The 27,931-nt window shown below is 42.0% G+C and overlaps 1 protein-coding gene across 1 annotated transcript; it reads right to left on the bottom strand.

Moving 5' to 3' along the window:
* Positions 1-27,931, bottom strand: SPACA1 (sperm acrosome associated 1). The gene is made up of 7 exons (XM_045008822.1): positions 27,701-27,931; positions 22,364-22,420; positions 18,014-18,115; positions 17,509-17,615; positions 15,954-16,089; positions 670-790; positions 1-365 (listed from the first exon to the last, which is right to left on the bottom strand). The coding sequence occupies exons 1-7, from the start codon at positions 27,855-27,857 to the stop codon at positions 59-61; spliced, it is 987 nt and encodes a 328-aa protein (XP_044864757.1). The 5' UTR covers positions 27,858-27,931; the 3' UTR covers positions 1-58.

Below are 27,931 nucleotides of genomic sequence, written 5' to 3'. Positions count from 1 at the left end.
CTTTATTATAATCTCTTTTTAGATAATCTTTTATTATAGTCTAGTCTTATTTTTCTTTCTAATTCTCTTTTTCATTGTTCCATTCATGGAAAGACTCCTCTTCTTGTCCAGTAGTATCTATATGTGATGGTGTTTGTACTGACATTGTTGCTGAGGCTAATCTAGATCCTGATGCTAATGCAGATCCTGATGCTAATCTTGATCCTGACGCTAATGCGGATCCTGATGCTAATCTTGATCCTGATGCCAATACAGATCCTGATCCTGGTGCTTCTTCTATGGTTCTCATTGAACCTTGAGAGCTTGATTGTTCTTCTTTGAAGCTCTTACCAACTTTTGATGCCCAGAATGCTTTTACAGCTGCCCTGATATGGAAATAATAATTGAACAAAAATGTAAATTTAAGTAGATTTACATTCCCATTCCCTTACACAGAATGTGCTATATCATGTCCCTTCCCATCAATAATCTATGGTACTGCTTTGCAGATTACTTCTTTTGAAGCTACTCTAGTAAAAAGAGACACTGTCAGATATACTGACCAATAGCAACATAAATATCCCAGTGTAGAAAAATTAAATTATCTCATCTGAGTGTCAGGTTTGCAGTTAGTAGTACTATATTCTGATCAAAGAACACAAAAATCACATTTGTACGCTGTCCACCTACCAGTGAAGAATTATGAAGATTAATGCAAAGATCACACCAACACAAACAATAACTCCAGTTATCAGGACAAACACCAGAACTATATCTGTGTTTGGTCTCCTTAATCTTCTTGTTTCCAATTCTAAAGAGAAGAAATACCTTGATCATTATTGCTCAAACATCTTGTTGAACAGGATGTTAAATGGAAGGAAAATAAATGAAAAGAAATAGGGCCTGATTCTCCATTGCCTTAAACCTTGTGTAACCAGTTAGACCTGTGAAAAAATGAGTCCAAATCAGAATAGTAGTATTTTACACCCACTTTGCACAGGTGTGAGCATAGAAGATACAAGGCAATGGAAAACCAGACACATAATGACTTTAAAAAGCCTAGGAGTAGTAAGGGACAGCAAATTACATTAGAGCTTGCAATGCAATATGGTGGAAGGAAATCAGAACCCAAATCAATTATGAGCTGTATCCAAAGAGGCATCCCATCACAAGCCGATTAGATATATGGTAGTCCTTCTCTATACAGCCCTAGTCAGACTGCACATAGTTTCGCACACATCAGTATCAGAAAGATGGTAACAAATTGGAGGGAATTAGGAGCAGCACAAATTATTAAAGTTATTAAAACCTTAGATTAGGAAAAAAGCTGGTGTTATGAAAAGAATTAGTAAAATAGTAATATTTTGCTTTTTAGAAATTGTTTTTATAACATTTGAATAGGTTAAGGTAAAGCTAGGTATATTGTATAAATTTAAAAAATTAAAAAATAAGTAAATTAAATCATTTGCTGAGATTGTAAATTCTTCAGGGCATAGATTGTCTCTTTGTTCTGTGTTTGTGCAATTCCTAGTACAATGAGCCTTGATCCATGGCTGGGGCTCCTAGGAGCATACAAATAAATAATAATAATTAATCAATAATAAATCAGAGGATGTTAACTGTATTGTATTTGAAGCATGAAGCATGGAGAGGAATTGTTTTGGGTTGACCAAAGAGGTATAACTACACGTAATAGGATGAAATTGAGCAAGGGAAAACTTAGGATCAGAAAATATTTCTTAACAATGCAGTTGGTTAAACTCCAGAACAATCTTCTAAGGGAAGTATTGGCAACCCCACTACCTGAGACATTTTACATGATACCAGACAAAACACGTGAGAACAAACTACACCTCTACCTCAATATAACGCTGTCCTTGGGAGCCAAAAAATCTTACCACGTTATAGGTGAAACCGTGTTATATCGAACTTGACTTGATCTGCTGGAGCATGCAGCCCCACCACCCCGGCGCACTGCTTTACCGCGTTATATCCGAATTTGTGTTATATCAGGTGGCGTTATAACAGGGTAGAGGTGTATAAGGAACAATCCAACATTGGTAGAAGACATGCAAGATGACCTAGTAAGTCTTTTCCATCTAATTTATGAGATTCAATTGTCACACTGTGAAGAAAAATGTTTGGTGGACAAACACGGTCAGCTCTAATCAGAAATGTTGACAAGTGTCCAATAACAATCCAAGTTCCTGAAATGTAATACACCCGCCTCTGATCACTCCAGATTCAACAATCTACATATACTGTATTTCCTCTCAGGTGTGCACCTGCGCAGCTGCACATGAGGCCATCATGGGCCACGCAGCAGCGACACAGGTGTGCACACAAGTGAGTGGAGAGAATGTGGAGGGTGAGCACAGTGGGGTGAGGTGATGGGGGGTTGGGGGAGCTTGGGGTGTGCAGAGCGAAGGGGAGAGAGATGTCTCTCTCCCCCGGCAGGGGCTGCGGCGGGGACGGAAGAGGCGTCTCTCTTCCCTGGTCCCAGCTCTGGCCTGGACTTTGGCAGGCGTGTCTTCCCCGGCCAGGGCTGCAGAGGGGAGAGATGCGCGCGTGTGTGTCTCTCTCTCTCACACACACACACACACACTTTTTCTGTCTCACACACATACACACAGTCTTTCACACTCACCTCCCAACACATACTTGTATTATTGTTGTTTTCGTTACTTGATACTTCCTGCAATGCACATATATTTTCTGTAATTTTATTCTTTCAGAGTGCTATTTTATTTTTTTGATTAGCCTATGCATTTCATAATTTTTATTTCTCTCTTATGCTTAAATTTAATTCTTTGAGTAGTGAGTTCTAAAATGCCTAACCTGTTCTGGCTGGAGTAATTATCCCTATGGTAACTTTTAAAAAATATATATCTAGATTTTTTCTTTCTACTGGTGGCGCACATCCACACATTACCTTGATATTGGTACACATAACAAAATTCATTCCGCCCATGGGTGGAAAAAATTAGAGGGAACATTGTACATATACAAGCGAATTTTAATTTAATTTCAGATTGATTTCTATCTGGCAACATATATGTTAAAAGCACAGGGTGTGATCCTGACATTTACTGCTATGCAAAATTCCCACAGTGATTGCAGGAAATCCATAGCATCACTTGAGTATTAATGGGCCCTCCAGTCCATTTTCTTGCATCACGGCAGTAATGATTTCATTATTCCTAAATCATAGATCATTCTTATAATCCCCATGGTCTTTCTGCATGATACAGGGTTGACAGGTATGATCACTAGACTGGTTGAAAATTCCAAAACTAACTGCTCTGCATATAGGAATTGTCAGATAAGGTTAAAGTAACTAACTGCTTTTAGGCAGTTTCATTTTAAATGTTGGACTGTGACATTTTAGAATGATATGGGGGGGATATTAATTAAAAATAACTTCAATTTTGCTATTTAATTAATTTAGATTTTTTATTTTACTGCTTAGTAATAAGTGATTATGATGCTCTAAGGATATCTCTATTTGCAGGCTGCAACAGGGGAGTCTGCTAATGAGAAGTAGGAAGTATCTCATAGTTCATCCAGTATTGATCCATTCACCTTTGCTTCGTATGGCAGATCCATATAATCCAGAACTAGAGTAGTCTATGAGACAACCTTATAATAAGCAGAGATGCCTTCAAGGCTATCACATATGATTAAAATAAAAGCAGAGCAGAGAGAAAAGTGAATGTGTAATCAAGCATTTTACTCTGAGGAAATACTGATTCAGGCATCACAAAAAGCACTTTAAAAGTATTTTAAAGCAATACAATTGGCTTGATTCTGTACTAATCACTCAGACAAAACTTCCATTACAATCAGTGAGAGTTTTGCCAGAATGAGCTGTGCAGGATATGGCTCAGTATGTCTTTAATCCACTGATTCAGCCAGTGTAATATTTATTCCAGTCATTCTGAAAAAAATTAATTTGTTTATTAAAAGTAGAGATAGGAGAATATTCTTTAAAATGCTCTAATAGCAATACTCTAGTAAAACATCTTAGAAGCCGACAGTGTCAAATAGCTCCACTCCTGTCAATTTATATTTCATAAGTCTCCAACCTTTACACAGCCACATGTTTTCAGTGTAGCTGTTGATTCTTTGATCATGCTTTTCTGGACTGAAAGAGGAATGTGTGGTAAATTTAAGTGAAACTTCTTGTTTTGTTTGTTTGTATTAAATAAGAAAGTGAGTTGTGCACAAGTCAGAGTAGCCCCAAACCAATACAAACATTTTGGAAGATATTTTAGGAATTTCTGTAAAAATCAGATTCTATACAAATTAACCAACACATTAATTTTATTTGCAGTATGAAAGAGCAATATATTATGAGTAACTGAATATGTTACTCACCCTGTATAGTAACTGAGGTTCTTCAAGATGTGTGTCCCTATGAGTGCTCCACTTGTAGGCGTGGCAGTATCCCCTGCACCTGGGTTTGGAGATCTTCATCAGCAGTGCCCGTTGGACCGCACATGCACATACACAGCCCTTCATGTTATGAGCAGGACACATTTATAGTGCTGTGCGGTCTGCTTTGCAAATTTCAGCAATGGGGACATTACTGAGAAAGGCTATCGAGGTGGATAATGAATGTGTGGAATGTGCTCTGATTGTGGTAGGATGTTGTCTATTGTGGAGTTCATAAGATAAAGGCATACACTGCGAAATCCATTTTGAAAGGCGCTGCTTAGATACGGCTGTGCCTCTAGCTCTTTTGGTGGTGGAGAGGAATAATCATGGTGATTTCCAGAAAGGTTTAGTCCTGTCCAAGTAAAACACTAATGCTCATCTCACGTCCAGTCTGTGTAGAGCTGCCTCCTGTTGATTACTGTGAGGCTTCGGGAAGAAGCAAGGAAGGTGTATAGGTTAGTTGAGATGGATAGATACTGGAACCTTAGGTAGAAATCTCAGGCGTGAGCGTAGTGTAACTTCCTCCTTGTAGAATAGTGTGTATGGTGGTGTAGTGGGGTGGTCACCCCGCTCCGGCCCTGAAGGGGTTAAAGCAACCCTGGAGTTGGCTGTGGCTGGAAAAAGCTGGGCTGATTGGAGAAGCAGCCACAGCTAGGGCCACACCCCAATCAGGCGATGGCTGGCCCTAGAAGAGGGCTGAGGGCCAGAGGCTGAAGACACACTCTCTCTCTAGCCTTTTGAGAGAGAAGGACCTGGCTGCCTGGGAGCTGGGGGCTAGATGATGACTGGCAGTAGCCATTGAGGCAAGGTGGGGATAGGGGGTTGGGAGTTCCCCTGGGAGGGGAGACCCAGAGTGAGGGGGTACTGTGATGGGCAGAACCCCTAGGCAAAGGGCACCGGGGTCTGGGAAGAACATGGGGCCAGTGGCAGGCGAGACACCAGCCTGCAGAGGGCGCTCTGGAGGCTGGAGAGCTAATTCCCTGGACAACCAGAAGGGGGCGCCACAGCGGTGAGTCATCGCCCCACCACAGGTGGACATGCCATAAGGGCTGTAATTTCACCAACTTGTCAGGCAGACGTGATGGTGACAAGGAAGGTCATTTTCACTGATAGATACACATAAGAATAGGTTGACATTGGTTCATATGGGGGTCTAGTCAGAGAAGGTAGGACAAGGACAAGATCCCAGGCAGGGGTCGGGTTTCCTATGTGGGGATAAAAGTTATAGAGACCTTCAGAGGTGTTTGGTGAGCAGATGTGTGAAGACAGAATGACCATCTATGTGGCAGTGAAAAGTAATGATTGTCACCAAGTGTACCTAAATGGAGCTGGTGGATAGATCTGATTGTTTACGGTCTGGCATGTATTCCAGGATAAGTGGTAGGGGAGCATGTGCTGTGTCGACTTGTGGGAGGCTCATCAGCATTAAAATCTAGTCCTTTGGTGAACATATATGTGACTAGTTGTGTCCTGCCTACTATTTAAAAGTATTTGACTGCCTCTGAACGGGTTACTTCCAAATCCCGGAACCATGGAGGAGCCAGGCTTTGAGATGGGGCATCTTTGGATTGGGATGGAGAATGTGTCCTGTGACAGGCGCGTTGGATGGAGAGAGATCAACTGGTATATCATCATGTGGAGGAGGTAAGTATCCAGACCTGTCGTGGCCCTGTTGGAGCTGTAAGTATGACATGAGCTTGGTCCTCCTATATCTTGCAAAGTACTCAGAATAAGAGGGGAAAGGGAAGGAAGGCATAAAGGAGATGTGCATCCAATGTTATGAGGAATGTGTCTCCCAGAGATCCATGTCCCAGACCCACTCTGGAACAAAATTGAGGACAGCGGGAGTTGTGTTGTATGGCAAAGAGCTCTATGGTGGGGTATCTCCATCAGTTAAAGATGGGCTGAAATGTTCACCTATCCCGTTCCCACTCATGATCATGTGAGAATCTCCTGCTCAGTGCATCTGCGGTGGTGTTCTGGTATCCAAGGAAGTACGCTGCTGACATGGTGATATTGTGTTGAATATACCAATTCTACGATTTGAGTGCATCTGAGCATAAAGAGTGGGACCTTGCTTTTCCCTGCCTGTCGATATAATACATGCAGGTGAGGTTGTCCATCATGACTCTGATGGTACGCTGATTGAGTAGAGGGAGGAAATATCATCAGGCCTGGCAGACTACTCTAGGAGATTGATGTGTAGGGTAGATTGGTTAATGACCATCTGCCCTGGACTGCGTGATTGTGGAGATGCGCTCCCCAACCAGTTAGGGAGGCATCAGTTGTTAGGATCATGGTTGGTGGTGGCTGGAGAAAAGAAACTCTGACACAGATGTTGTTGGGCAGTGTCCACCAAAGTAGTGAGTCCTTAACTCTCATCGGCATGGATAAGAACTTCTGGAGGTTGTGTTTGTGGGGGAGATATACTGTATGGAGCCATGCCCGAAGAGATCACACATGGAGTCTTGCGTGCCTGACCCTGAAATTTGCCACTGCTATGTAGCCTAGAAGTTGCAGGCAGGTTCTGGCAGAGATCTGGGGGCAGACCCATCCGTGGGATACCAGATCTACAGTAGCCAAGAATCTGTGAGGTGGTAGGAAGGCTCTGGCTTGTGCGGCATCCCCAATTGTGAGCCGATGAATTCCAGTTATTGCACCAGCATTAAAGTGGACTTTTCTAAGTTCACAAGGAGGCCTAGCTTCATGAAAAGGCCAATAGTTACGTGGACAGCTCAGAGAATGTCGGTCTCGGATGAGGCGTTGAGGAGATAATCATCCAAGTATGGAAAGATGTTTCCTTGTTTCCTTAAGTAAGTAGCAACTACTGCAAGGACCTTGGAGAACACCCAAGATGCTGTGAATATGAAATATGAATATGAAAGTATACGTCTTGGAGGTCGAGGGCCAAGAACTAGTTCCTCTGTTCCTGTGCTAGGATAATAGTGGAGAGGGTAACCATCTTGAAGCATTGCAGTTTGATGAACTTGTTTAGATTGTGAAGGTCTAGAATGGGTCACCAGCTGCCAGATTTCTTCTGGATCAGGAAATAGTGTGAGTAGAAACCCTGTCCCATGTGCTGGGAAGGGACCAGTTCTATGGGTCCCCGTTGCAGATGATTTATTTCCCCCCACAGAATGGAATCATGAGAAGGGTCCCTGAAGAGGGATAGCATATGAGGTGGCGGGGCAGGATGGATAGAAAAGGGATGGAGTATCCTTCCTTGATTACCTCTAGAACCAACTTGTCCAATGTGATTAATTTCCAAGATGGGAAAAACTGAGTTAGTTGATTGCCAAACTGGTGGAATATTGAAGATTGTGGGAATGACCGGAAGAGGGCCAGGCTTCTTGGGGCCTTGATCACAGCTTCACAATTGTTGCTTCGGTGGAGGTGTGTCACAGGTAGCCCCTTGAGGAGTGGGCTGTCTATGTTTAGTAGGAGGCCTTTGTCTTCGGTGCTAGGTGTCATAGGGCTTGGCTACACTTGAGAGTTGCAGCGCTGGGAGTTTACAGCGCTGGTCATCCAGCTGTGTAGGAACAGCGCTGGTGTGTGGCCACACTCACAGCTACCAGCGCTGGTGTGTGGCCACACTTGCAGCATTTGCAGCACTGTTGGGAGTGATGCATTATGGGCAGCTATCCCAGCGTTCAAGTGGCAGCAACGTGCTTTTCAAAAGAGAGGGGTGGGGTGGGGTGTAGTGTGACAGGGAGCGGGGGAGAGAGAGAGAGTGGATTTTTGGAGCCAACACTGTGTGTTAGCTTCCTGCCTTGCAAAATCAGAAAATGTTCCCGACCCCTTACTCTTAACTCTTAACTGCAAACAGCCTGCATCCAACGGACTCCCTTTCTCCCCTCTGCCCCCGCTGTTTCTCTGTCAAGCAAACACTCACTCCCTGCCTGCCTCATTCACAGGGGTTATCTCATTTGATTGTTCACAGTCAGGTACAGATTGATCACAGCAAACAGGAGCTGTGTTTGTTTTTTAGATAAGCAGCTCCCGGAGCACTGGAGCTCCAAGTTCACAACAAAACAAAGAGAGGCTGCATAACAAAACAAAGAAAGTAATTTAGTTAAAAGCATTCTGGGATATCTGCTAATACCCTGGAGGCCAATAACAGTGCTGGTGTGTGTCCACACTTGATGAGCAGCGCTGGATCACCAGCGCTGCACTCGCTACACCCCAAGCAGACCAGGTGTTCAGCCAGCGCTGCAGCCAGGGAGTTGCAGCGCTGAATGTGCCTTGCAGGTGTGGACAGTTACTAAGTTGCAGCACTGGAAAGCCTCCACCAGCGCTGCAACTCTCAAGTGTAGCCAAGCCCATAGTGCTGTTGAGGGGTGTACTGCGTGGTCGGGATTGCGGGGGGAGATGATATTTCCGAGCGTCTCTTTGGTGGTGGTGTATAAATGCCGAGAGGTCGGAGTGTAGCTCGGGAGTCTTTAAGGGAGGGCAGAGAATCCTCCATGCATTCCGAGAATAGTTTCTGGCCCTCAAAAGGTAAGTCCTCTACTGTGGTTTGTACCTCCTTAGGAAAACTTGAGAGGTGAAGCCATGACGCATGCCTCATTACCACAGCAGTCGCAATGGATTAGGCAGCAGTGTCTGCAGAGTCTAACGAGGCTTTTAGGGTGTACGGGTTAGAAGGTGTCCTTCCGATATTAAGGACTGGAATTGCTCTTCCTTAGCATAGTTTAGGTAATTGTATTTAGCCATGAGAGCTTCATAGATAGAGAATCAAAATTGGAGCATGGTTGACAAATATGCTTTGAGTCCAAATAAGTTTAGGTGTTTCCAATCCCTGTCTGGATGACTAGAATGGGATTGGTATTGACGGCCTTTCTCTTGCACAGCACTGACCACCAAAGAATTTGGGGTGGGGTGTGAGAATAGAAATTCCACATCCTTCACCAGAACATAATATTTTTTGTTGGTGTGTTTGCAGGTGGGAGGAATGGACACCAGGGTCTGCTAGAGCATCTTCACAGGATGGAGAAGAACCTCATTGATCGGTAGTGCGATCTTGGAGAAAGAGGATGTGTGAAGCATATCAAGCAGCTTATGCTGCTGAAGCTCAACTTCCTCCAAAGGGATCTCCAGGGAGTCTGCAATCCTGTGGAATAAGTCCTGAAAAATTTCTGAAGTTGTTGGCAGATGTAGAAGGTTGAGGCATAATAACCTCGTCAGGAGAGGACAAGGAAAAATGTAGTGTTGATGTGGCCTCCTCCTGTTCTTCCGCTTAGTTGGTACCAGCATAGTTTCACTCTCCAGAGGGCAAGAGACCGATGGTGAAGGGAGAGCTGTAGGTCTCAGGCTTTGCTTTTTAGGAGGGTTCCCAAACTGTGGCTTGCACATGGCCCAAGAGTCCCAGTATGGCCAGTATGGAGGGAGTGGAACATGTGGCTGCATCCACAGTGGTCCATGCCAAGATTGTGGACTAGATGTGAATTGTGGATAGCGAGGATGAGCAGGTGTGATTTGCCTGGTAGACAAGGGAGCAATTGAGCCCTCCTATTCCTCCTCCTCATCACGGCGGAAGGGAAGTGCCATCCTTGGCAGAGAAAGGTAGAAGTGTTGTGAATCCAGAGAGGAGGTTGGAAGTGGGGGGAGGTCAAAGGAGTGGAGACTCAGGAGTGTCAGATACCAGCAGGTCTTTAGGGTACATAAAGTCTTGTGGAGGGGGAAAAAGAATCATTAGTGCCAGCGTGACTCAATGCCGAAGAAATAGTGTATTCCCTTAAAGTGTCCATAGATGGCACCAATGATTTGGCCGATGATGGTGACTTGGCTGGTGCTTTGACCAGTGCAGATGATTTCAATGATGCCGAGGGCTTGCTCGGTATTGACTGTCTTGTCGGTGTCCGAAAGGATGCCAGTGCCATCATTATTGTTGGTGCTATAGCTCCTGAAGTCAGCCTGTCTCGTTCCCCAGAGCTGGGAAATAGTGCGAAGGGCTGTAGGTCTGCTCAGTTAGGGTCTTTAGACCATTTCTTTGCATCAGTACCAGAGGTACTCAGATGGGCCCTGGAATTGTGTCCCCTGCCAAACAATGTTGAGGCAACAAACCTTGTCGGGGAGGATGTGCCTCAAGGTGTGAGGAGGGAGCCCATTTCTTTTCATCTGAGTGAAAAACAAAAGACTTTCTTTTCAAGGGACATGGGAGTGAGTATCAGCAAACAACCTGGCAGAGAGTGAGGGCCTCTCCGGGGAAAAGTCTGAGCCCGGGTCTGATGCCAGTTGCAGGAATTTCTCCATGAGGAGAAGTTTTAATCTAATGTCCCGGTCTTTCTGGCTCCGGCTTTCAGGCCAAGGCAGTGGGAACACTTTTCTGGGACGTGTCCCTCTTCCAAACAGCAAATGTACTGCAGATGTCCATCCATTACTGAGAAGGTGGCCTCGCAAGAAAAGCAACTCTTAAACCTAGGGGATTTGGGCACAAAGGTGAAGGAAAAAAGCTTCCCAGTTGGAAAGGGCAGGAAGTGAGGAAATGGAAACCTAAACTATGAAATAACTGTGAAGGTAAACTTAAAACAAAAAATTATTTTTTTTAGATAGAAGAAAGAAAGGAGAAGAAGAAAATACTAACTACAGTACACTAACAGGTGAGGCACTATCTAGTGAGGGAAATAGGAGAAGCAGGCTCTGCTGTAGATTCCATCCCAGACCAAAGGCGATAGAGATGAAACTGTGGGCGGTTCGACTGCACAGCGCTATATATATGTCCCACTCACAATGTGGGAGGGGCATGTGAAGTCCAACAGGCACTGCTGATGAAGATCTCTGATCCCAGGCGCAGGAGGGGCTGCCACACTTACGAGTGGAGCACCCATAGGAACATCATTCTAAGAACTGCCACTGTACGTTTTTCCCCAAAATTATTTCATTGAGTTGTAGCTGTCACTAGAGCATGATGTTGTAGGTGAAGATGATAAGAGTATTCTCTCTATAAACAGAATGCTTGACCATTTGTTCACACACTTCAGCAGCATATATGCATTATTTTCACTTAATTTCAGACCCAGCTTTCTAAGTATATATTGTTTGTTTTGAGAAAGTTGCATTAGATAGGAATGCACTTTTTACTCCCTAGTCAGACTTTTTTGTACGTATGTACTACTGGTGCACATATCTTTGTTCCCCTTGTGGATCACCTGCAAGACTCTTCACATATTAAAAATGCATGTGCATGTCCAGATGTGGAAACAAACTCTCTTTCTCTCTCTCTACACACAAAGACCAGGAATTCCAAATATGGTCACTGGGATTCCCTATTTTATTACTATATAATGCAAAAAAACCCCATAATATGTCCTTTTTAGAGTAGTCTGTTAGAAAGAGTCAGCCTCTGCCTGAATAGGAAGTGAACTGAACTCATGAGAAATGGTCTACAGAAGTGCCTCAGCACAACCTACTGTCCACGTGGGTGATGTGCCATTTCTGATGCCTGACAAGCTGCTGCCTCCACCTCCTCCACTGCTGGTGCCAATAAACACACTCACTAGGGTGATGGAACAAGGGGCACAGTCTGGATCTTGGCAGACTGGCTCCCTTCACATGGCATCATGAGGAGAATCATTCTCTATCTTCACCCCTTCCCCCGCAAAATCCTCCCTCCCTACAGAACTATAATTAGAAAACATGAATAAACTGCCTTATGGCACTAGAGTCTTCAAAAGCAACTTAACAACATAACAGGAAGGAGTATGAACAAAATGCTTTACTGTATCTCATGGTAGTGATTTGATAAGAGGGACATATGGAAAATTCAGCTACTAATGGGTGGGTTTTTTCTTGCAATGGCCATAATAATGTTTACTGAAGGAAAAACAAGTAATTGTTTTCTTTCCCCAGGATGCTACAAAAGAAGAACAGAACCAATCCGTCTGGAACTGTGTTGAAAATAAAGGAGAAAAGCCCATTTGTGATGACAGCTCATTGTGAAAAAGCATTATTATTGTTCAATAGAAGGTCAGTGAGAACTATGGTAATCTGCTGAGTAAGTGCAAATGAAGGCTTTCTATAGGCAGCTTTACATTACACCAGGTTCTTCCACATAGCCACTTGGAATATGTGTGTGAACAGCTCCTACAGGTCTCTTCCTGCACTTTTGCAAAATGTATACAGTACTTCTTCCACCTTCCTAAGACATATCCTAAAATTTGAAGTGGAAAAGATCATGCAGCATGTTTTAAACAAGAAAATTCTTATACCTGTATGGGGCCAAATTCTCAGCTGGTGTAAATCAATGTTCTATTTCTTCCAATAGAGCTATGCTTATTTACACTAGCTGAGAATTTGGCTGTAATGTTCAAATTACACAAGCATACAAGTCAAAAAGAGGGAAAAGAGAGTGAAGTGAGGGAGTGAGGCCAGAACAAACAAGTTTTCCTCTTACCTGTTTGTTTTGTTTTTTTATAACAGTTGACCAGCACAAGATTCTCCTTTCCCTGGCAGCAACAAGCAGGAAACCCAACCAACCAAGCTGAAGCATTTCCATTCCCCTTCCCCAGCCTTGCAGCTCATTCTCCATTTCTCTAGAGGAAGTGGAAGGAATTGGAAAACACCCATTACGATCCTATTCACTTCTCTCCAAGAACACATCTGGATCCTCTCAAGGAAAAGCCACTCTGAGTACCCTCTGAACAAAGTTGTGTGGGTCAAAACCAGACCCTTCAGTTGGCAATGCTTCTGATAAGTGTGCAAAGATCACCAGAAAGCCACATGACACAGATCATCTACTTAGGCTTCACCTCCCTCTACCTGAAAAAAGGTGATGACCTGGGTAAAATGTGCTCTGATCCTAGCCACACAAGGCACTTCTGGTATTCTGTATGATTCCTGATCTACTTTGCAATGGCAGTTCCTGCTTGGGGCCCTTGAAAAGAACAAAGGGCCCAATCCAGTGCCCTCTAAAGTTTATGGGAACCAAGGACACCCATTGATTTTAATGGGAATTGGCTCAGGCCCAAAGAAAGTCAGCTTTCTAAAGGGTTCTGTTTTCAACGCAAGCCTTAAGAGTGCTCCGTAGATATAGGGTATGCCAAATGTCCCCTTTCCTAGTCCTACATTGCTGACTAAAACTGGGCAAGAAAATATCTGGAATGATGTGAAAAGGCAAAAGCATTGTGGGGAGAAAACTAGGGAAGGTGCAAAGAACCCTATATCTGTGGAACAGCATATAAAGTAACAATCTAGAAGGTATTGAAATCACCCTACTGGTGGCCTTTATCACAGCAAGGAAGACTACATAGAAACTTCAATTCTATGGATTCAAATGCCTCGAAGGGAAAGTGAGAAATCATAGAAAGTAACTCTAGGAGATACCGAACAAGGCCCACTGTGATCCTAAGTAAAACTGATCCATTTAGACAGAATCAGCCTGAGATCCTTCCCCTAGTGCCAATTCCATTCTGGTCTGAAACCCTTATAGTTAAATATGGATGCTGAAAAGAAGGGTTTGGCCTTGTAATTGGCCTTAAAAATGACCAATTCTGCCCCTTGTACCTCCTCATTCCCCATCCCCTCCAAAAAATTTGCTTTTAAGGCTCTACCTCACTGGAGATTAACAGATGGCAAAGGTAAGAATCCACTCTGAGGAGAAAGGTTTAGATTTTCTGGAATAGGCAGAGATACCTTCTTGTTCAAGAGGTCTGGTAAAGTAATGCCTAAACTCTCTGCAAAATATGTTTTCAACTTTGAAGTGGGAGGGCTAGCATTCTAAGATGTGAAGTAACGTTCCCCCTCTCCAGAGTCTGAGCAACAGAGCTCTGTAAACTATCAGAGAAGAGCTAAGAATGTCTGCATTTAAACACGGAATCCTGTGGCATATCTCTACAGCTTTTAACAGCAAAAGGGACCTTTCAAAAGTTCTGATCCCCCTGGAGAGATACATGAAGAAATCCTGATCTTGCTGGATCTCAGAAAGCCAACAGACAGCAGATCTGGACACACAACAAAAAGGTCTCTGTAGAACTATATAACTCACAATCAATTATTTTACTGATGATCTCTTCCACCTTCAGTTTTTTAGGTCTGCATGCATGTTAGGGGAAGTAAGCCACTCGTCTGAAAATCCACTGGCAGTCTGTATCGATCTAGAGGAAACCAGTTTGGCACTGAGCATGACACAGGCTTTTTCCATTGTCTTCCGAAGAGTGGAACTTGATTCTTTTTTTCCAAGGAACAGAGGTAGTAGATCTTGGAGCCACGCTTTGCTGAGAGTCTTATAATTGCATAGCCAAACCAATAACTTCTGAATAGATTCCTGTAATCCTTGTGAGACATTCTGCTGGATGGACCTGAGCCTAGCCCTCATTCAGTAAACAACTTAATCACATGTTTAAGTTCAAGCATGACTCCAATTCAATGGGACTACTTGAGTGCTTAAACCTAAACACATGATTAAATGCTTGTTGATCAGGGTCAAAGGAAACCACTCCTTCCTACAAACAGATTTCAGAGTTTGAATACCGATAGATAGAATATAACCTGATAAAGCCAGAGCTCTGGAAGTTTTGCAGGAGACAGATGGATTTAAGAATGCAAAAACAAATTCCTGGGCACTCTGCAGAAGAAAAGAGAAGAGACCTTACCTATGTGAGCAGAGTTCCTTCCTGAATTAAATGTCACTTCAGATGGACATGAAACCATGGGGGAGTAGAAAAATAAGGGACTTCGAGAGGTTTCCAGTCCCATGCCCTCTCCTCTACAGTGTTTATTTGGATAATTCAATCTTGCTGGCAGCACACTTTTAAAACAGACTCTTTTCATTCTCCTCAATAAAATGGTCCTCTCTGGCTCTAGGTCCATCTGAATCCATACTTTTTCCGGCAGGGACTCTGTCCACATAAGGTTCCTTCTCTTTTCTACTGATTGGGAAGGCTGGAGTCTCCAGCAGGCCTCTCAGAATCTGAAAGGCAAACGGGACCACTGCTGTCTTTCCTGACAATGCAAGCAAAAATTACCTGCAGCAGAAGAGGGAAGAAAGCTGTTGCAGTTGAACCATTTTATGAAATCTTCTTTTTAATTTTAAGCTTTTCTAAATCCAGCATGCATGATAAAATTCAAGATGGCAGTTAAATGTGTTAAAATTCAAAAGGTTGCCTTCCTACTTCTGCACTGCACTGGGGAATTTAACAGGGGAGCTGAGAAGCAGAGAACAAGATGCCACTAACTGGAGTAGAGCTGCTTCCATTTAACTGGTTGCCTTTCCTGCTTTTTTGCTAGCAGTGAGAGAAGACACCTGAGATCTGTGCAGATTGACCAAGCCCTAGTGATAAATTTAAAGGCAAAGAGAAATAATTTATTTTAGCCTATAAATTTAAGAAATTACTTATTGCTACCATCAAAACCTCATAGTTTCCATAGCCGTGTTTTCTTTTCTATTCATCTTTTATTGATAAGCATTTATATGGCACTCATTATAGTATGTGAACACCTATTCTGATACTAAGGTAAGGTACAGTACCATGAAGGCTTATAGCTACTCATTAAACACAAGCAATATCTTGTAAAAGGTTTAAAAGCGACTATGGACTTACCAGCTGTTGTATATACTGTATATTTTACAGAGGCAACTATCTCATTATTTTCTTTCGTGTCACACTGGAAAGCTACTGGATGGGTATCCCTGTGTACCTCCAAAATAGCCGAATCATTAGGAAGAATCAGTGATTGCTATCCATATTAAAAAAAAAGACAAAATGGATTTTTTTTCAAATAGCTTTATAAGGGGGAAATGCTCTATATCAAAGTCACATTGAAAACTGGTTATTCTACTCAAGCACTTTTCAATCAGTTCCTTACCAGGGTCCCTCCCTCACTATCCAAAACCCCATCACATCTAGGCAGGACACCTCTCCTATTCACCAAAGGAGTAGGGCAATGTGGTTATATCCCACTGACACTTGTTCACATCCTCCAGGTTGACAACCCAAGTTCTAAGAACATAAGAATGGCCATACTGGGTCAGGCTAATAGTCCATCTAGACCAATAACCTGTCTTCTGACAGTGGCCAATGCCAATGAACAGAACAGGACAATTATCAAGTGATCCATCCCGTCCTCCACTCCCAGCTTCTGGCAATCAGAGGCTAGGGACACAGAGCATGGGGTTGCATCCCTGATGATCATGGGTATTAGCTATTGAAGCACCTATCCTTCGTGAACTTATCTAGTTCTTTTTTGACCCCCATTACAGTTCTAATCTTTACAATACCCCCTGGCAATGAGTTCCACAGGTTGACTGTGCGCTATGTGAAGAGGTACTTCCTTTTGTTTTAAATCTGCTGCCTATTAATTTCATTGGGTGACTCCTGGTTCTCATATTATGTGAAGGCATAAATAACACTTCCTTATCCACTTTCTCCACAACAGTTGAGATTGTATTGACCTCTATGATATCCCCTCTTAGTCATTTCTTTTCCAAGCTGAGAAGTCCCAGTCTTTTTAATCTCTCCTCATATGGAAGCGGTTCCATACCCTTAATAATTTCTGTTGCCCTTCTCTGTACTTTCTCTGATTCTAATATTTTTTTTAGATGGGTTCCCAGAACTGCACGCAGTATACAAGCTGTGGGCGAATCATGGATTTCTATACTTGCACTATGATATTTTCTGTTTTATTATCTATCCTTTTCCTAATGGTTCCACACATTCTGTTCACTTTTTTGACTGCTGCTGCACATTGAGCAGATGTTTTCAGAGCACTATCCACAATGACTCCACAATCTCTTTGTTGAGTGGAAGCAGCTAATTTAGACCCTATCATTTGTATGCATAGTTGGGGTTATGTTTTCTAATGTGCATTACTTTGCATTTATTTACTCAAGTAAGAACAAAAAAGGTTACTTTTTAAAATACATTACAGAATGTATTGCTTACTTTAAATAAATAAAGGAAAATTGGAGCTCTACAAAGTAGTGGGGCACACAAGCTCTTGTGCCATCTGACTGTCAAAGAAAAACTGAAAGATCTCATTTGTATTATGATAGCAAAGAAAAAAATTAAACCAGGAGTTTGTATGAGATTGTTGAAGCAGCTCGTAAAAGTACTGAATACATCATTCTCCTGCAGAAGGTGAGGTTCAGTTGCTCACCTGGTCTGGAATTAACATTTTCCAAAGATATGTAAATCGATTCTCTGGAGGTATAAAAATACATGGGATCTTCACAGTTGCAAGGCTTTCAGAAATTGGTTTACCCCCTGTGGAAGAAAATTTTAATAGATACATCAAAAACTGTCTAAAATATCTCTGTATGTACCATACATTTCATAATTTAGCTAATCAAGGAATGTTATTTTGAAATTGTTCTTTCAATTAAAACCATTTAAAATGTGCAGTTTGGCTTAATATTTAGAAATACATACATATCTACAAAATAGAAAATAAGTGCAGAAAAATGTACTTTACAGCGACTTAAAATCAAACACACATCAGTACAAAAATGAGTTTTGAAATGTTATTAGATTGCCTAATAGGGTAATTGGAGAATGGAATGCAATCATTTCCTTCCACTTCCACCACACTCACACAGAATAAAGATGTTTCCCTTGAATAAACACATTCACTCTAAATTCCTATATCATAGTATTCTACTTACATCCACAATCTACTGGTCCTCTGCATTCCTCTACACGAACAATACATTTTGTTTCGCTTCCAGGGCACCCGTTGGTTAATATAACTTCTCGAATGCCAATACCTTTGCAAAAAAAATTTAAAAATATATTTTAGTTTCCATTTCTTCTTTTTCTTCCAACATTTTTTGCCTTCTCCCTCTTTATATTGGATGCTAAACTAATTTATCTACCATACATCCGGAGAAACAGATCCTCTCAGAGCTTCTGCCAAGGCTATCCCATATTTGTACTTAAGATTTGGCTGACAACACTTAATTCTGCCCACTTTCATCACCTAAGGTCCTGTAAAGCACACAGATCCTCAGAGTCACCATGTCACATTCCTAAAAAGTCATTCTTAATATACTCCTTTTAGAAGAATTCAAAATACAATTAAACTTTATACTCCAGATTATCCAAACAGCACTTGGGACACGGATTTTGCTTGGATAATCGAGAGCTTTTCAGGCACCAGTAGCAGGATGGCCTCCCCTGAGACTGAGGGCTTGTCCTCCTTCTCTTTGCAGTCTTGGCTGGGGGTCTCTGTTCCCCACCCACCCATCTCACACCTTGTGCCTGCAGGGATTGGGTATCACTGGGCCTGCAGCAGCAAAGGGATCTCTCTCTGCAGCACTGCTGTCACAGCCCTACTCACTCACTCTCATGACAGTGGGGTTGCAGAGGACTCCCTGTGCTGCCACAGGAGCCATTCACCAGCAAAGTGGCCTCCTCTGTAGACAGGAGCTAGTCCTACTACACCTCCTAATAGTCCTGGCTGGGCTCTCCACTCCATTATATGAACCTCCACATTACTGAACCTCTTTCTTGTCCCTTGCATAAGATATATAATAAAAAAGGTAATAATTGGAGATATACCAATCTCCTAGAACTGGAAGGGACCTTGAAAGGTCATCAAGTCCAGCCCCCTGCCTTCACTAGCAGGACCAGTTTTTGCCCCAGATCTCTAAGTGGCCCCCTCAAGGGCTGAACTCACAACCCTGGGTTTAGCAGGCCAATGCTCAAACCACTGTGCTATCCCTCCCCACATGCTATAAAGGGCATGTATTTCCTGTGTCTCATGCTGGCGGACAAGGAAGGGATTCAGATAATGCAAAGGTTTGGATAATAGGCGTTTGGATAAACAGAAATATACTGTATACTGCTAAAAAACAAAACAGCAAATCAAACATCAAAGCTGACTAGCAGTATTCATGAACATGGTCTTTCAGTGCCCAAGTCAGCTGGTGCTGGGAGCATGGTAGAGATAGCCTTCCCACTCTGACCCTGACCCTGCACTGTACTGGGCACCTTTAATTCCCACTGATGTCAACAGGGATTGAGTGTGCTAAGCACCTCATAGGATAGGATCCTCTTAGAAGAAGGAGAGCCTTGAATCACTTAACAGTAACCAGTATTGTCAGGCTAAGGAACAACACTGACAGGCTCTGAAGTGGATCCCATTCAGACCTCCTCATTTTGACCCTCATAACTCCACCTAATACATGGAGGGTCCTACTGAAGATAAGGAGGGGAAGTAGGCAATCATAAATATTGACGGTGAAGAGAAATGTCTGTATAAAATTCAATTAAATAAAATGTATTTACTCTCACACATCAGTATTTCAATGGGAACACTGCCTCATTTTAACCATTACAAATTCAAAACAAATGCTATATTTATTTTTGCCAAACAATGTGTACACAGTTCACTGAAATGACATAGGGTGTGGGGGTGGAGGGAATAGTATGTTTAGGCCCAGTAAACACTGAAGAAATTGCCATTATTCTAGCAGCATGTTGTTTACTAAACTGCAGGGGCATGGGAAAAGGGGAGTTAAAACCCTCCTGCAGTATGATAAATGGGAAATTGATTGGAATGCTGAATTAACCCCACTGATGTGAAGAATAATTTGTTGTGATGTATCTGCTTCTTTTAAATATGTATGGTACACACTGATAGATATTAGAATATTTCACAGATGAGATATAGCTCATGAAACAATACTTCAAGTGACAGAGGGAGACAACAACACTTACTGAAGCTGTCACAAAACAGGGATCATTCTCCACTGCTGAGAATGTCTCATCTCAAGGATGCAGAGACAGAGGTGTAAATGACAATGAACTGACACTTTTATTAAAGACATTCCTCTTACTTTAGAACTAGGTCTTTTTGTTGTCTGGTTGTCTGGGAAAACAGAGGGGGGTGAGCAGAAAACCTTTGAACATCAAAATGGCTGGTCTGAAAAAATCCGGATGCTGAGCTAACTGTGGTCACGTTTAGTAGGAAAAAACATGCCTGTTTTAACTACCTGAATATTAAAACTGTGGCACGCTATCAAAGTCAAAGAGTTGACTAAAGGAACCCCATCCAGAGACCTGTAGGGCATTTCAGTACTCCCCTGCCGCTCCATTTTGACCAGTTTTGTCTTCTACTCCCAGAAAACTTGTTTCCCTCTTCCCCTCCCTATTAGCAGCTGCCAACTCTGCAGAAGTTAATCTACTGCAATACTCTGTCAAATGAAGTCTTATTTTAAAGAATTATTCAAATTAACTCAGATGGAAGCATGGTCATGTTAAACTAGAAAGATTAGAAACATGGAACTTGAAAAAAATGCAAGTTAATAATACAGCTGGGAAAAATAATACAAAAAGTAAATATCAATGGGAAGGAAAATACAAATAGTGAAAGAGACCTAGAGATAATAGTAGACAGAAAAATTAGACATCAATTTATTGGGACACGGCAGCAAAAAAGACTAATGCAGAATTGACCAAAATATTAACGAGCATCATTATTATGAAGAAATAAGGTTTTATGATCTCTCTATAAGCCGTGGTATAACCACGTCAAGAGTATTGAATTCTGGCCACAACATTAACAGAAAGATATTGAGAAACTGGAGGCAGTTCAAACAGCAACCAAAATTACTGAGGGATGTAGGGATGGGTTTATAAATAAAGATTAAGAAAGTTAAATGTATATAGTTTGGCTGGATGGACTGGAGGGAATACCTTTCAACCTGCCAACACCCAACTATTGGATCTAATGAGTGACCGAGACCCAAAATGAGGGAAACAAAATAATATCCAAATTCAAAATGATGGGGAATGGCCTTTAGTGTAAATAATCCTTCATCCAACCTCTAACTGATGATTATTTATTTAAGATTTAAATAACTGACACCAATAAAAGTGAAGGGACATCACATTTGTTGGGAACACAGGTAACTTTGGTCTAAAATGAGTTAAGTCCCTCAAATGGAGGGACATCTGAGAGGTCCACTGAAGAGGTGGGCCATGATAACAGTCTCTAAATATCTTAAGGGTGCAAGCATGAAAGAAAATGAGATTATTTAGGGTGGCTCATAATGAGGGGAAGTGAGGTGTATAACCAGCAGTAAATGACAAAATTAAGAAAGGGAATAATTAAACTGAGTGTCAGAAAAAAAGACTTTTTGAGATCAAGATTTATTAGCATGTGGAATAGTTTCCCAAGGGCAGTAGTGGAAGCCCCATCATTTGCGACATTCAGAACTAGTCAGGAAAAAAATACTAGAGAATGTAATGTATGAAATAATACCATATTGGCTGGGGAATAGACTAATTGATCTGAAAGTTGGTGGTTCCCCTCCTCCCTTCTTGTTTCCAGGTACTATGATACTATGAGAGACAGAGTCTGTTCAAAACAAATTCAATACTATTTCTGAATCTTCTGCTAAATGGGTGCTTTCTAAGCAATGCAGTGCCACTCCATTCCGGCCCCTATTACCACCCTAATACCACAGATGTCTTCTTTGCAATATATCCAGATGGGTGAAGCAAAAATTCTGAGATTCTATGTGCTGAATTTTCATCCTATCTTTCTCCAGGATACCTCTTCTTTCCATTACACAGTTTATAAATTATATAAATGTGGAATATAGAATAGACTATTGCAGATGAGCAATTTTTTGATAGAGTTGGCAATACTGTATGTGGGAAGACATCTGTGAGATGCATCAGAAGATCTTTCATCTTCTGAACATCTCACAGATGTTCACAAATAGAGAAAATTGTTACTTTGGTGAAGGCAGCTCATGTGCCAATAAATGTAGGGAACTGGTTTAAAATAGGAGCTTGCAGGCTGTGAAATTAATAAAACAACAGATCTGACCTAAACTTCTAATGACAATCAGCTTGATTGTTTTTGTTAATTATAGTTATTGGAAATTGAAATCAATGAGAGGTGAAGGAGAGCAAGCAAATTACACCTGCTAAATTGCTACAGTTAGCACTTTTTTCCCAAAAACAAATTACAATATGCTTTATTCATCTGCTTTGCTACTTACCACACGTCACTGTGCATATTCCAAATTCTACTTCCTTGGATACTGTAGCATTCAAACCTAAACACAAAGTCTGAAGTTACATTTCTAATATGACACCTTCTTGGAGGGTGTGCGGGGGGGGGGGGGGAGGAGGAATACCCATTTACCAGGAAATTCACTTCTTGAAGTCTTCCCTAGCCTTTTCAGAAAACCAAGTGCAAATAACTAATATTTAAATCTTAATCTCATTTTTGAGAAAATATTATGCATTTTCCTTATAAATCAATCTTCTATGTTAAATTAGTTTACTGCAAGCCTTCCCACATGATTTTTTTCCCCATCACACTTTAAGGTCAGCTTTAGACAGCTAGCACAAGCAATGAATCAACCAGGTACAGTCTTTTAATTAACTATTGTGGTTTTAACCACTATGATTTGGCTTCTTCCATTTTTCTGGTACTTCTCAGGCTAGGAAATGAGTTTTGCAAATTATGCAGAAGTAAAAGGTTCACATCTCCATCTGGGATTCAAATATGGATTTATTAATACAAGTTGAATGTTTATAAGGATGCTAAGAAAAAGTAACTGACCAATAGAGGAATTAAACAACTTTATGCAGTGTCTTTGAAAACAATTCATTTTAACAGGCAATAAGTCTTTTTAATCTTCTAAAATGCAAAGGGACAAAGACGATTTATTATGGCTGTTTTTGCAAGTCTACATAATCAGTCTATCCTACTCCAAATATGTTGTTATGATAATAAATACCATAAATGCAAAGTTTACTTTTTCTATTCCTCATTTTTTTGTTTTGGAATCTCTTCTACACAAAATGTTATGTTAATTCAGTAATGCAAGTTTATATTTCTCTTCTTTTAAGCTGTTAAAACTTTACATAACATTTCTGTGGTGGAAAAATGAGTGGGTCCTTTCCACTAGCAGTCAGTGATACACAAATATAAAATAGCCTTCCTTACTCTACAGTAGGGGATTAACACTACAGTGGTAGTAGGCATAAATTGTTATCAAACTCTTACAACCTCTTTTCCAACATTATTCATGAAACTTCATAATTCTACACTTGTGCTATTCCTAACTGTCACTATATATATAAGCAGTGCTAATCAGATCATCCTTTTAGTACATATACAGCAATATTTAAAGAATAATTTCACAATTTAGTTCATTATTATTAACTCTCTCAAACCAGAGAGGGAGGAATTTAAAAAAAATAGATTCTGTCAGTATCACCTCATGCAAAATCATGTGAAAACAGAGAGACAGCCCATAACTTAAGACACCATGCCTTCAGTGCCTTCCCTCCCCCACACCTCATTTAAATCTGTGGGATATTAGCTCAAGAGCTTTGGCTAATCTCAACCACCACAGCATAATACAAAGGGAGAGGAGATTTCCAAGATCCCATCTATAATACAAATGTAAACATGTTTAAATGTGGCTGTGATCAGCCCATATTATAAAATGGTTTATTCTCATTCATAGGGACAGAAATAAAACATGTTAGAGAACTGGGAAAACTGGAGGGCAGATCCTTCGCTGGTGTACATTGTCAACGTTCTATTGATTTCAATGCAGCAATGACAATTTATACTAGCTGGGGAACTGCCACAAGGGGTAAAAGACTCGCGGCACCCTCACAGCACACTCATGGCTGGCCAGGTCAGCTCACTCAGGCTTGCAGAGCTCAGTCTGTGGGGCTAAAAATGCTCTGTAGATGTTCAGGCTCAGGCTGGAGCCCAAGCTCTGGGCCCCTCCACCCTCACCCACAGTGTGAGCTAGAGTCAGCTGACTGGGGCCAGCTGCAGGTTTTTTACCCAAGGTGTCTACCCCAGAGTCTACATATTACAGACATCCAATCTAGAAATTACCAGATCTGGCAACTGTGGCAAGGTGTGGTCACATCTGAAAGGAGAGGTTGCAATTTCCCATCCAGATACAAATGAAAAAATGGGTTTTGGCCACTGCTACTACTTGATTTAAGAGCAGCCAGGGACCGAACAGATTCAAAGATTACTAACAAAAGGTGAGCAACCTTACTACCCAAAGCAAGCAAACTTCCTCTAACTATGAGGCAGATACCAACTATGCTATCCTCTCAGGAGGCTTCCCACAATCCAGTAGCATCATTATAAAACATATCATGACTCTTTTGTCGCAAACTTAAGCAAGCTAAGCAGTCATGGGATAAGAGGGAAGGTCCCTCTCGTGGCTCAGTAACGGGTTAAAAGATAGGAAACAAAGGGTAGAAATAAATGGTCAGTTTTCACAACGGAGAGAGGTAAACAGTGGGGTCCCCTAAGGATCTGTCCTGGGACCAGTACTATTCAACATATTCATAAATTATCTGGAAAAGGCAATGAACAGAAAAGTGGCAAAATTTGCAATGGATACAAAATTACTCAAGATAGTTAAGTCCAAAGATGACTGCGAAGATTTACAAAGGGATCTCACTAAACCGGGTGACCGTGCAAGAAAATGGCAGACAAAATTCAATGCTGATAAATGCAAAGTAATTCACATTAGAAAACAATCCTAATTATACATACAAAATGATGGGGTCTAAATTAGCCGTTACCACTCAAGAAAGATCTTGGAGTCATAGTGGACAGTTTTCTGAAAACATCTGCTGAATACGCAGCAGCAGTCAAAAAAGCTAACAGAATGTTAGGAACCATTAGGAAAGGGATAGATAATAAAACAGAAAATACCAGAATGCCACTACAGAAATCCATGATACACCCACACCTTGAATACTGCATGCAGTTCTGATCACCCCATCTCAAAAAAGATATATTAGAATCAGAGAAGATACACAGAAGGGCAATGAAAAGGATTAGGGGGATGAAACAGCTTCCATACAAGGAGAAATTTAAAAAACTTGGATTGTTCGGTCCAGAAAAGAGGTGACTAAGGGGGGTATAATAGAGGTCTGTAAAATCATGAATGGCGTGGAGAAAGTGAATAGCGAAGTGTTATTTACCCCTTCACATAACATATAACACAGGAACTAGGGGTCATTCGATGAAATGAATAAGCAGAAGGTTCAAAACAAAAATAGGAAGTACATCTTCACACAACACACAGTCAACCTGTGGAACTTGTTGCCATTGTCTGTTGTGAAGGCCAAATGTATACCTGCGTTCAAAAAAGAATTAGATAAGTTCATGGAGGATGGGTTCATCAATAGCTATTAGTCAAAATGGTCAAGGATGCTATCCCATGCACTGGGCATCCCTAACCTTCAATTGCCAGAAGCTTGGACTGGACAACTGGGGATGGATCTCTCAAAATTGCCAGGTTTTGTTCATTCCCTCTGAAGCATCTGGCACTGGCAATTGTCTGAAGACAGGATACTGGGCTAGATGAACCTTTGGTCTGACTTGAAATGGTCATTCTTATGTTTTTAAACTTACAATGGTGATTTGTTCATAAGAGATGAATAACCCTAAATCAAAAAAAGGATTTTTTTTATTTTCAAATACTATTTCAACTAAACTTTTAAACATATTTAGACACTGAAAATGGATTGACTCTAAATTAGCATGCCAATCAGAAATAATTGAAAATGGACTCAATCCTGCTGTCAGTGAATTTGAAAAAAAAAATAAAAAAGCAAAGAAAAACAAAAACAAATAACAAAATCTTTAAGAGGAACAGAAGCAGAGGTGATATACTGTACATATCATTGTTATGATGCAATCTCACCTCTTTTTTTCTTGCATTTCCTCCCTAGATTTTTTAAACCAATCTAAAATTTGAGAAATCTCTCCAGAAAAAAACCCCTATTGAGCCGTACATTTATATATGCCTTTTTCATTTTGCATCAGACACTGATAAAAAGATATAGCATCATCCCTATGCAAAAAAATTTATGTATATAACTTCCACTAGCATTAATAGGAGTTATATATGTAAATCTCACACAAAATGAGATGAGACTATGCTAAAATAATATACATTTACATTCCAGTCATAGGGCTGCAATTAGTACCAGCAAAGCAAAGACATCTCAGGTTCTTCTCTACATCTGGAATCCTGGTAAAAACCATGCAGAGCAGAAACTGTTTCCATTATTCTCTCTTTTCATTACAGGTCACATCACAGGATGCACATAGTACATTTTGATAAACACTTAAAAATCCTGTTTGAGAATGTCAATAGAGGTTGTTCCAAGTCATGCCTGTGAAGTGAACTAATAGAGAAAGTCACTCATTCGTGTTTTAAATGTTTTATTCTTATTGTGGCTTATTAGCAATATTTTCCACTACGCTATACATGAGGCCTGAGCATCCAGGGGATAACTTTAACACTCTCATTCCTAGTTCCAGGACTGCTGGAACTCAGGTTTTGCAGTCAAAGCAGCTGGCTACATTGATCTCTCATGATCCCTGATAGGCAATTTCTGTAATGACACTGAGAGTGGTTACATCTGAGCAGGGAAATGGGATAAACACAGTATGAAAAATGATGTGGTAGGAAAAAATAAGACAAGGAGACAGATGAAATTCTGTAAAAGGAAAAGTCCACTTTCAGATGGAAGGAAGGAATGCAATTCATTATGTAGCTGGCCTTGTGCCTAATGACACACTAGGTGTGAACTTAGGTGTCTCATTACTCAATGAACTTAACAGACTGTGAGGGAGTTTACATGTACCCAACACGTTCCTTTAGCCCACACTGTTCAGCTACAAGAATCACAAGTAAATCTAGGATTTCCCTTGCTCCCCCTTTAGGAGGGCCCCTTAGAAACGCTGTGACTTGATAAATCATGAATGAACAAGGACATCTTCCCACTGTTGGCATATGATATGACCTACTCTCCATGCACCAGGGGAGCCAGGCTCCTTCCTGGTGAAAGTAAATGGGGCCAGGGAGCTTTTCTGCACTTCCCCACTCCTAGCGTGCTCAGGGAAATCCTGCTTGTCCTCAGCACCCAGGAACCATCCCCGCTGCATGGCACCCCCTCACCCTAGTGACCCCATCACCCTCCCTGCCATCCCACAGACAGCCCCTCACCCACCCTGGCACCCCACAGACACCGCATCACCCTGCCTGGCACCCTACAGACACCCCATCACCCTGCCTGCCACCCCACTGACACCCACCTCACCCTGTCTAGCACCCCACAGACACCCACCTCACCCTGCCTGGCACCCCACTGACACCCCCCCTCACCCTGTCTAGTACCCCACAGCCACCCCCTCACCCTGCCTGCCACCCCACTGACACCCACCTCACCCTGTCTAGCACCCCACAGCCACCCCCTCACCCTGCCTGGCACCCCGCTGCTGCCCACCCCACCCTGCAGCAACGCGTCGGTCCGGCCCCTCCCCTCACCCGGCTCTAACAGCTGCACTATCGGCTCCACCACGGCTTGCTCGAGGGCAGAGCCGCTGTCGTTCTTGGCGCTCACGGGCTGCTGGGCCAGCAGGCTCAGGAGCAGCCCCAGGCGCAGGGCGAGGCGCCCCGCGTCCCCGGCCGCCCGCAGCCCCATCCTCCGCCGCGCCCCGAGTGGCCGCCCCCGCGACCTCAGCCCGGCGCCGAGCCGCCTCGGTGGAACCCGCCGCC

The sequence above is a fragment of the Mauremys mutica genome, chromosome 3 (genome assembly GCF_020497125.1).
Source record: "Mauremys mutica isolate MM-2020 ecotype Southern chromosome 3, ASM2049712v1, whole genome shotgun sequence".
Classification (NCBI taxonomy): Eukaryota; Metazoa; Chordata; order Testudines; family Geoemydidae; genus Mauremys; species Mauremys mutica.
This window is presented reverse-complemented; position numbering and strand designations above follow the sequence as displayed.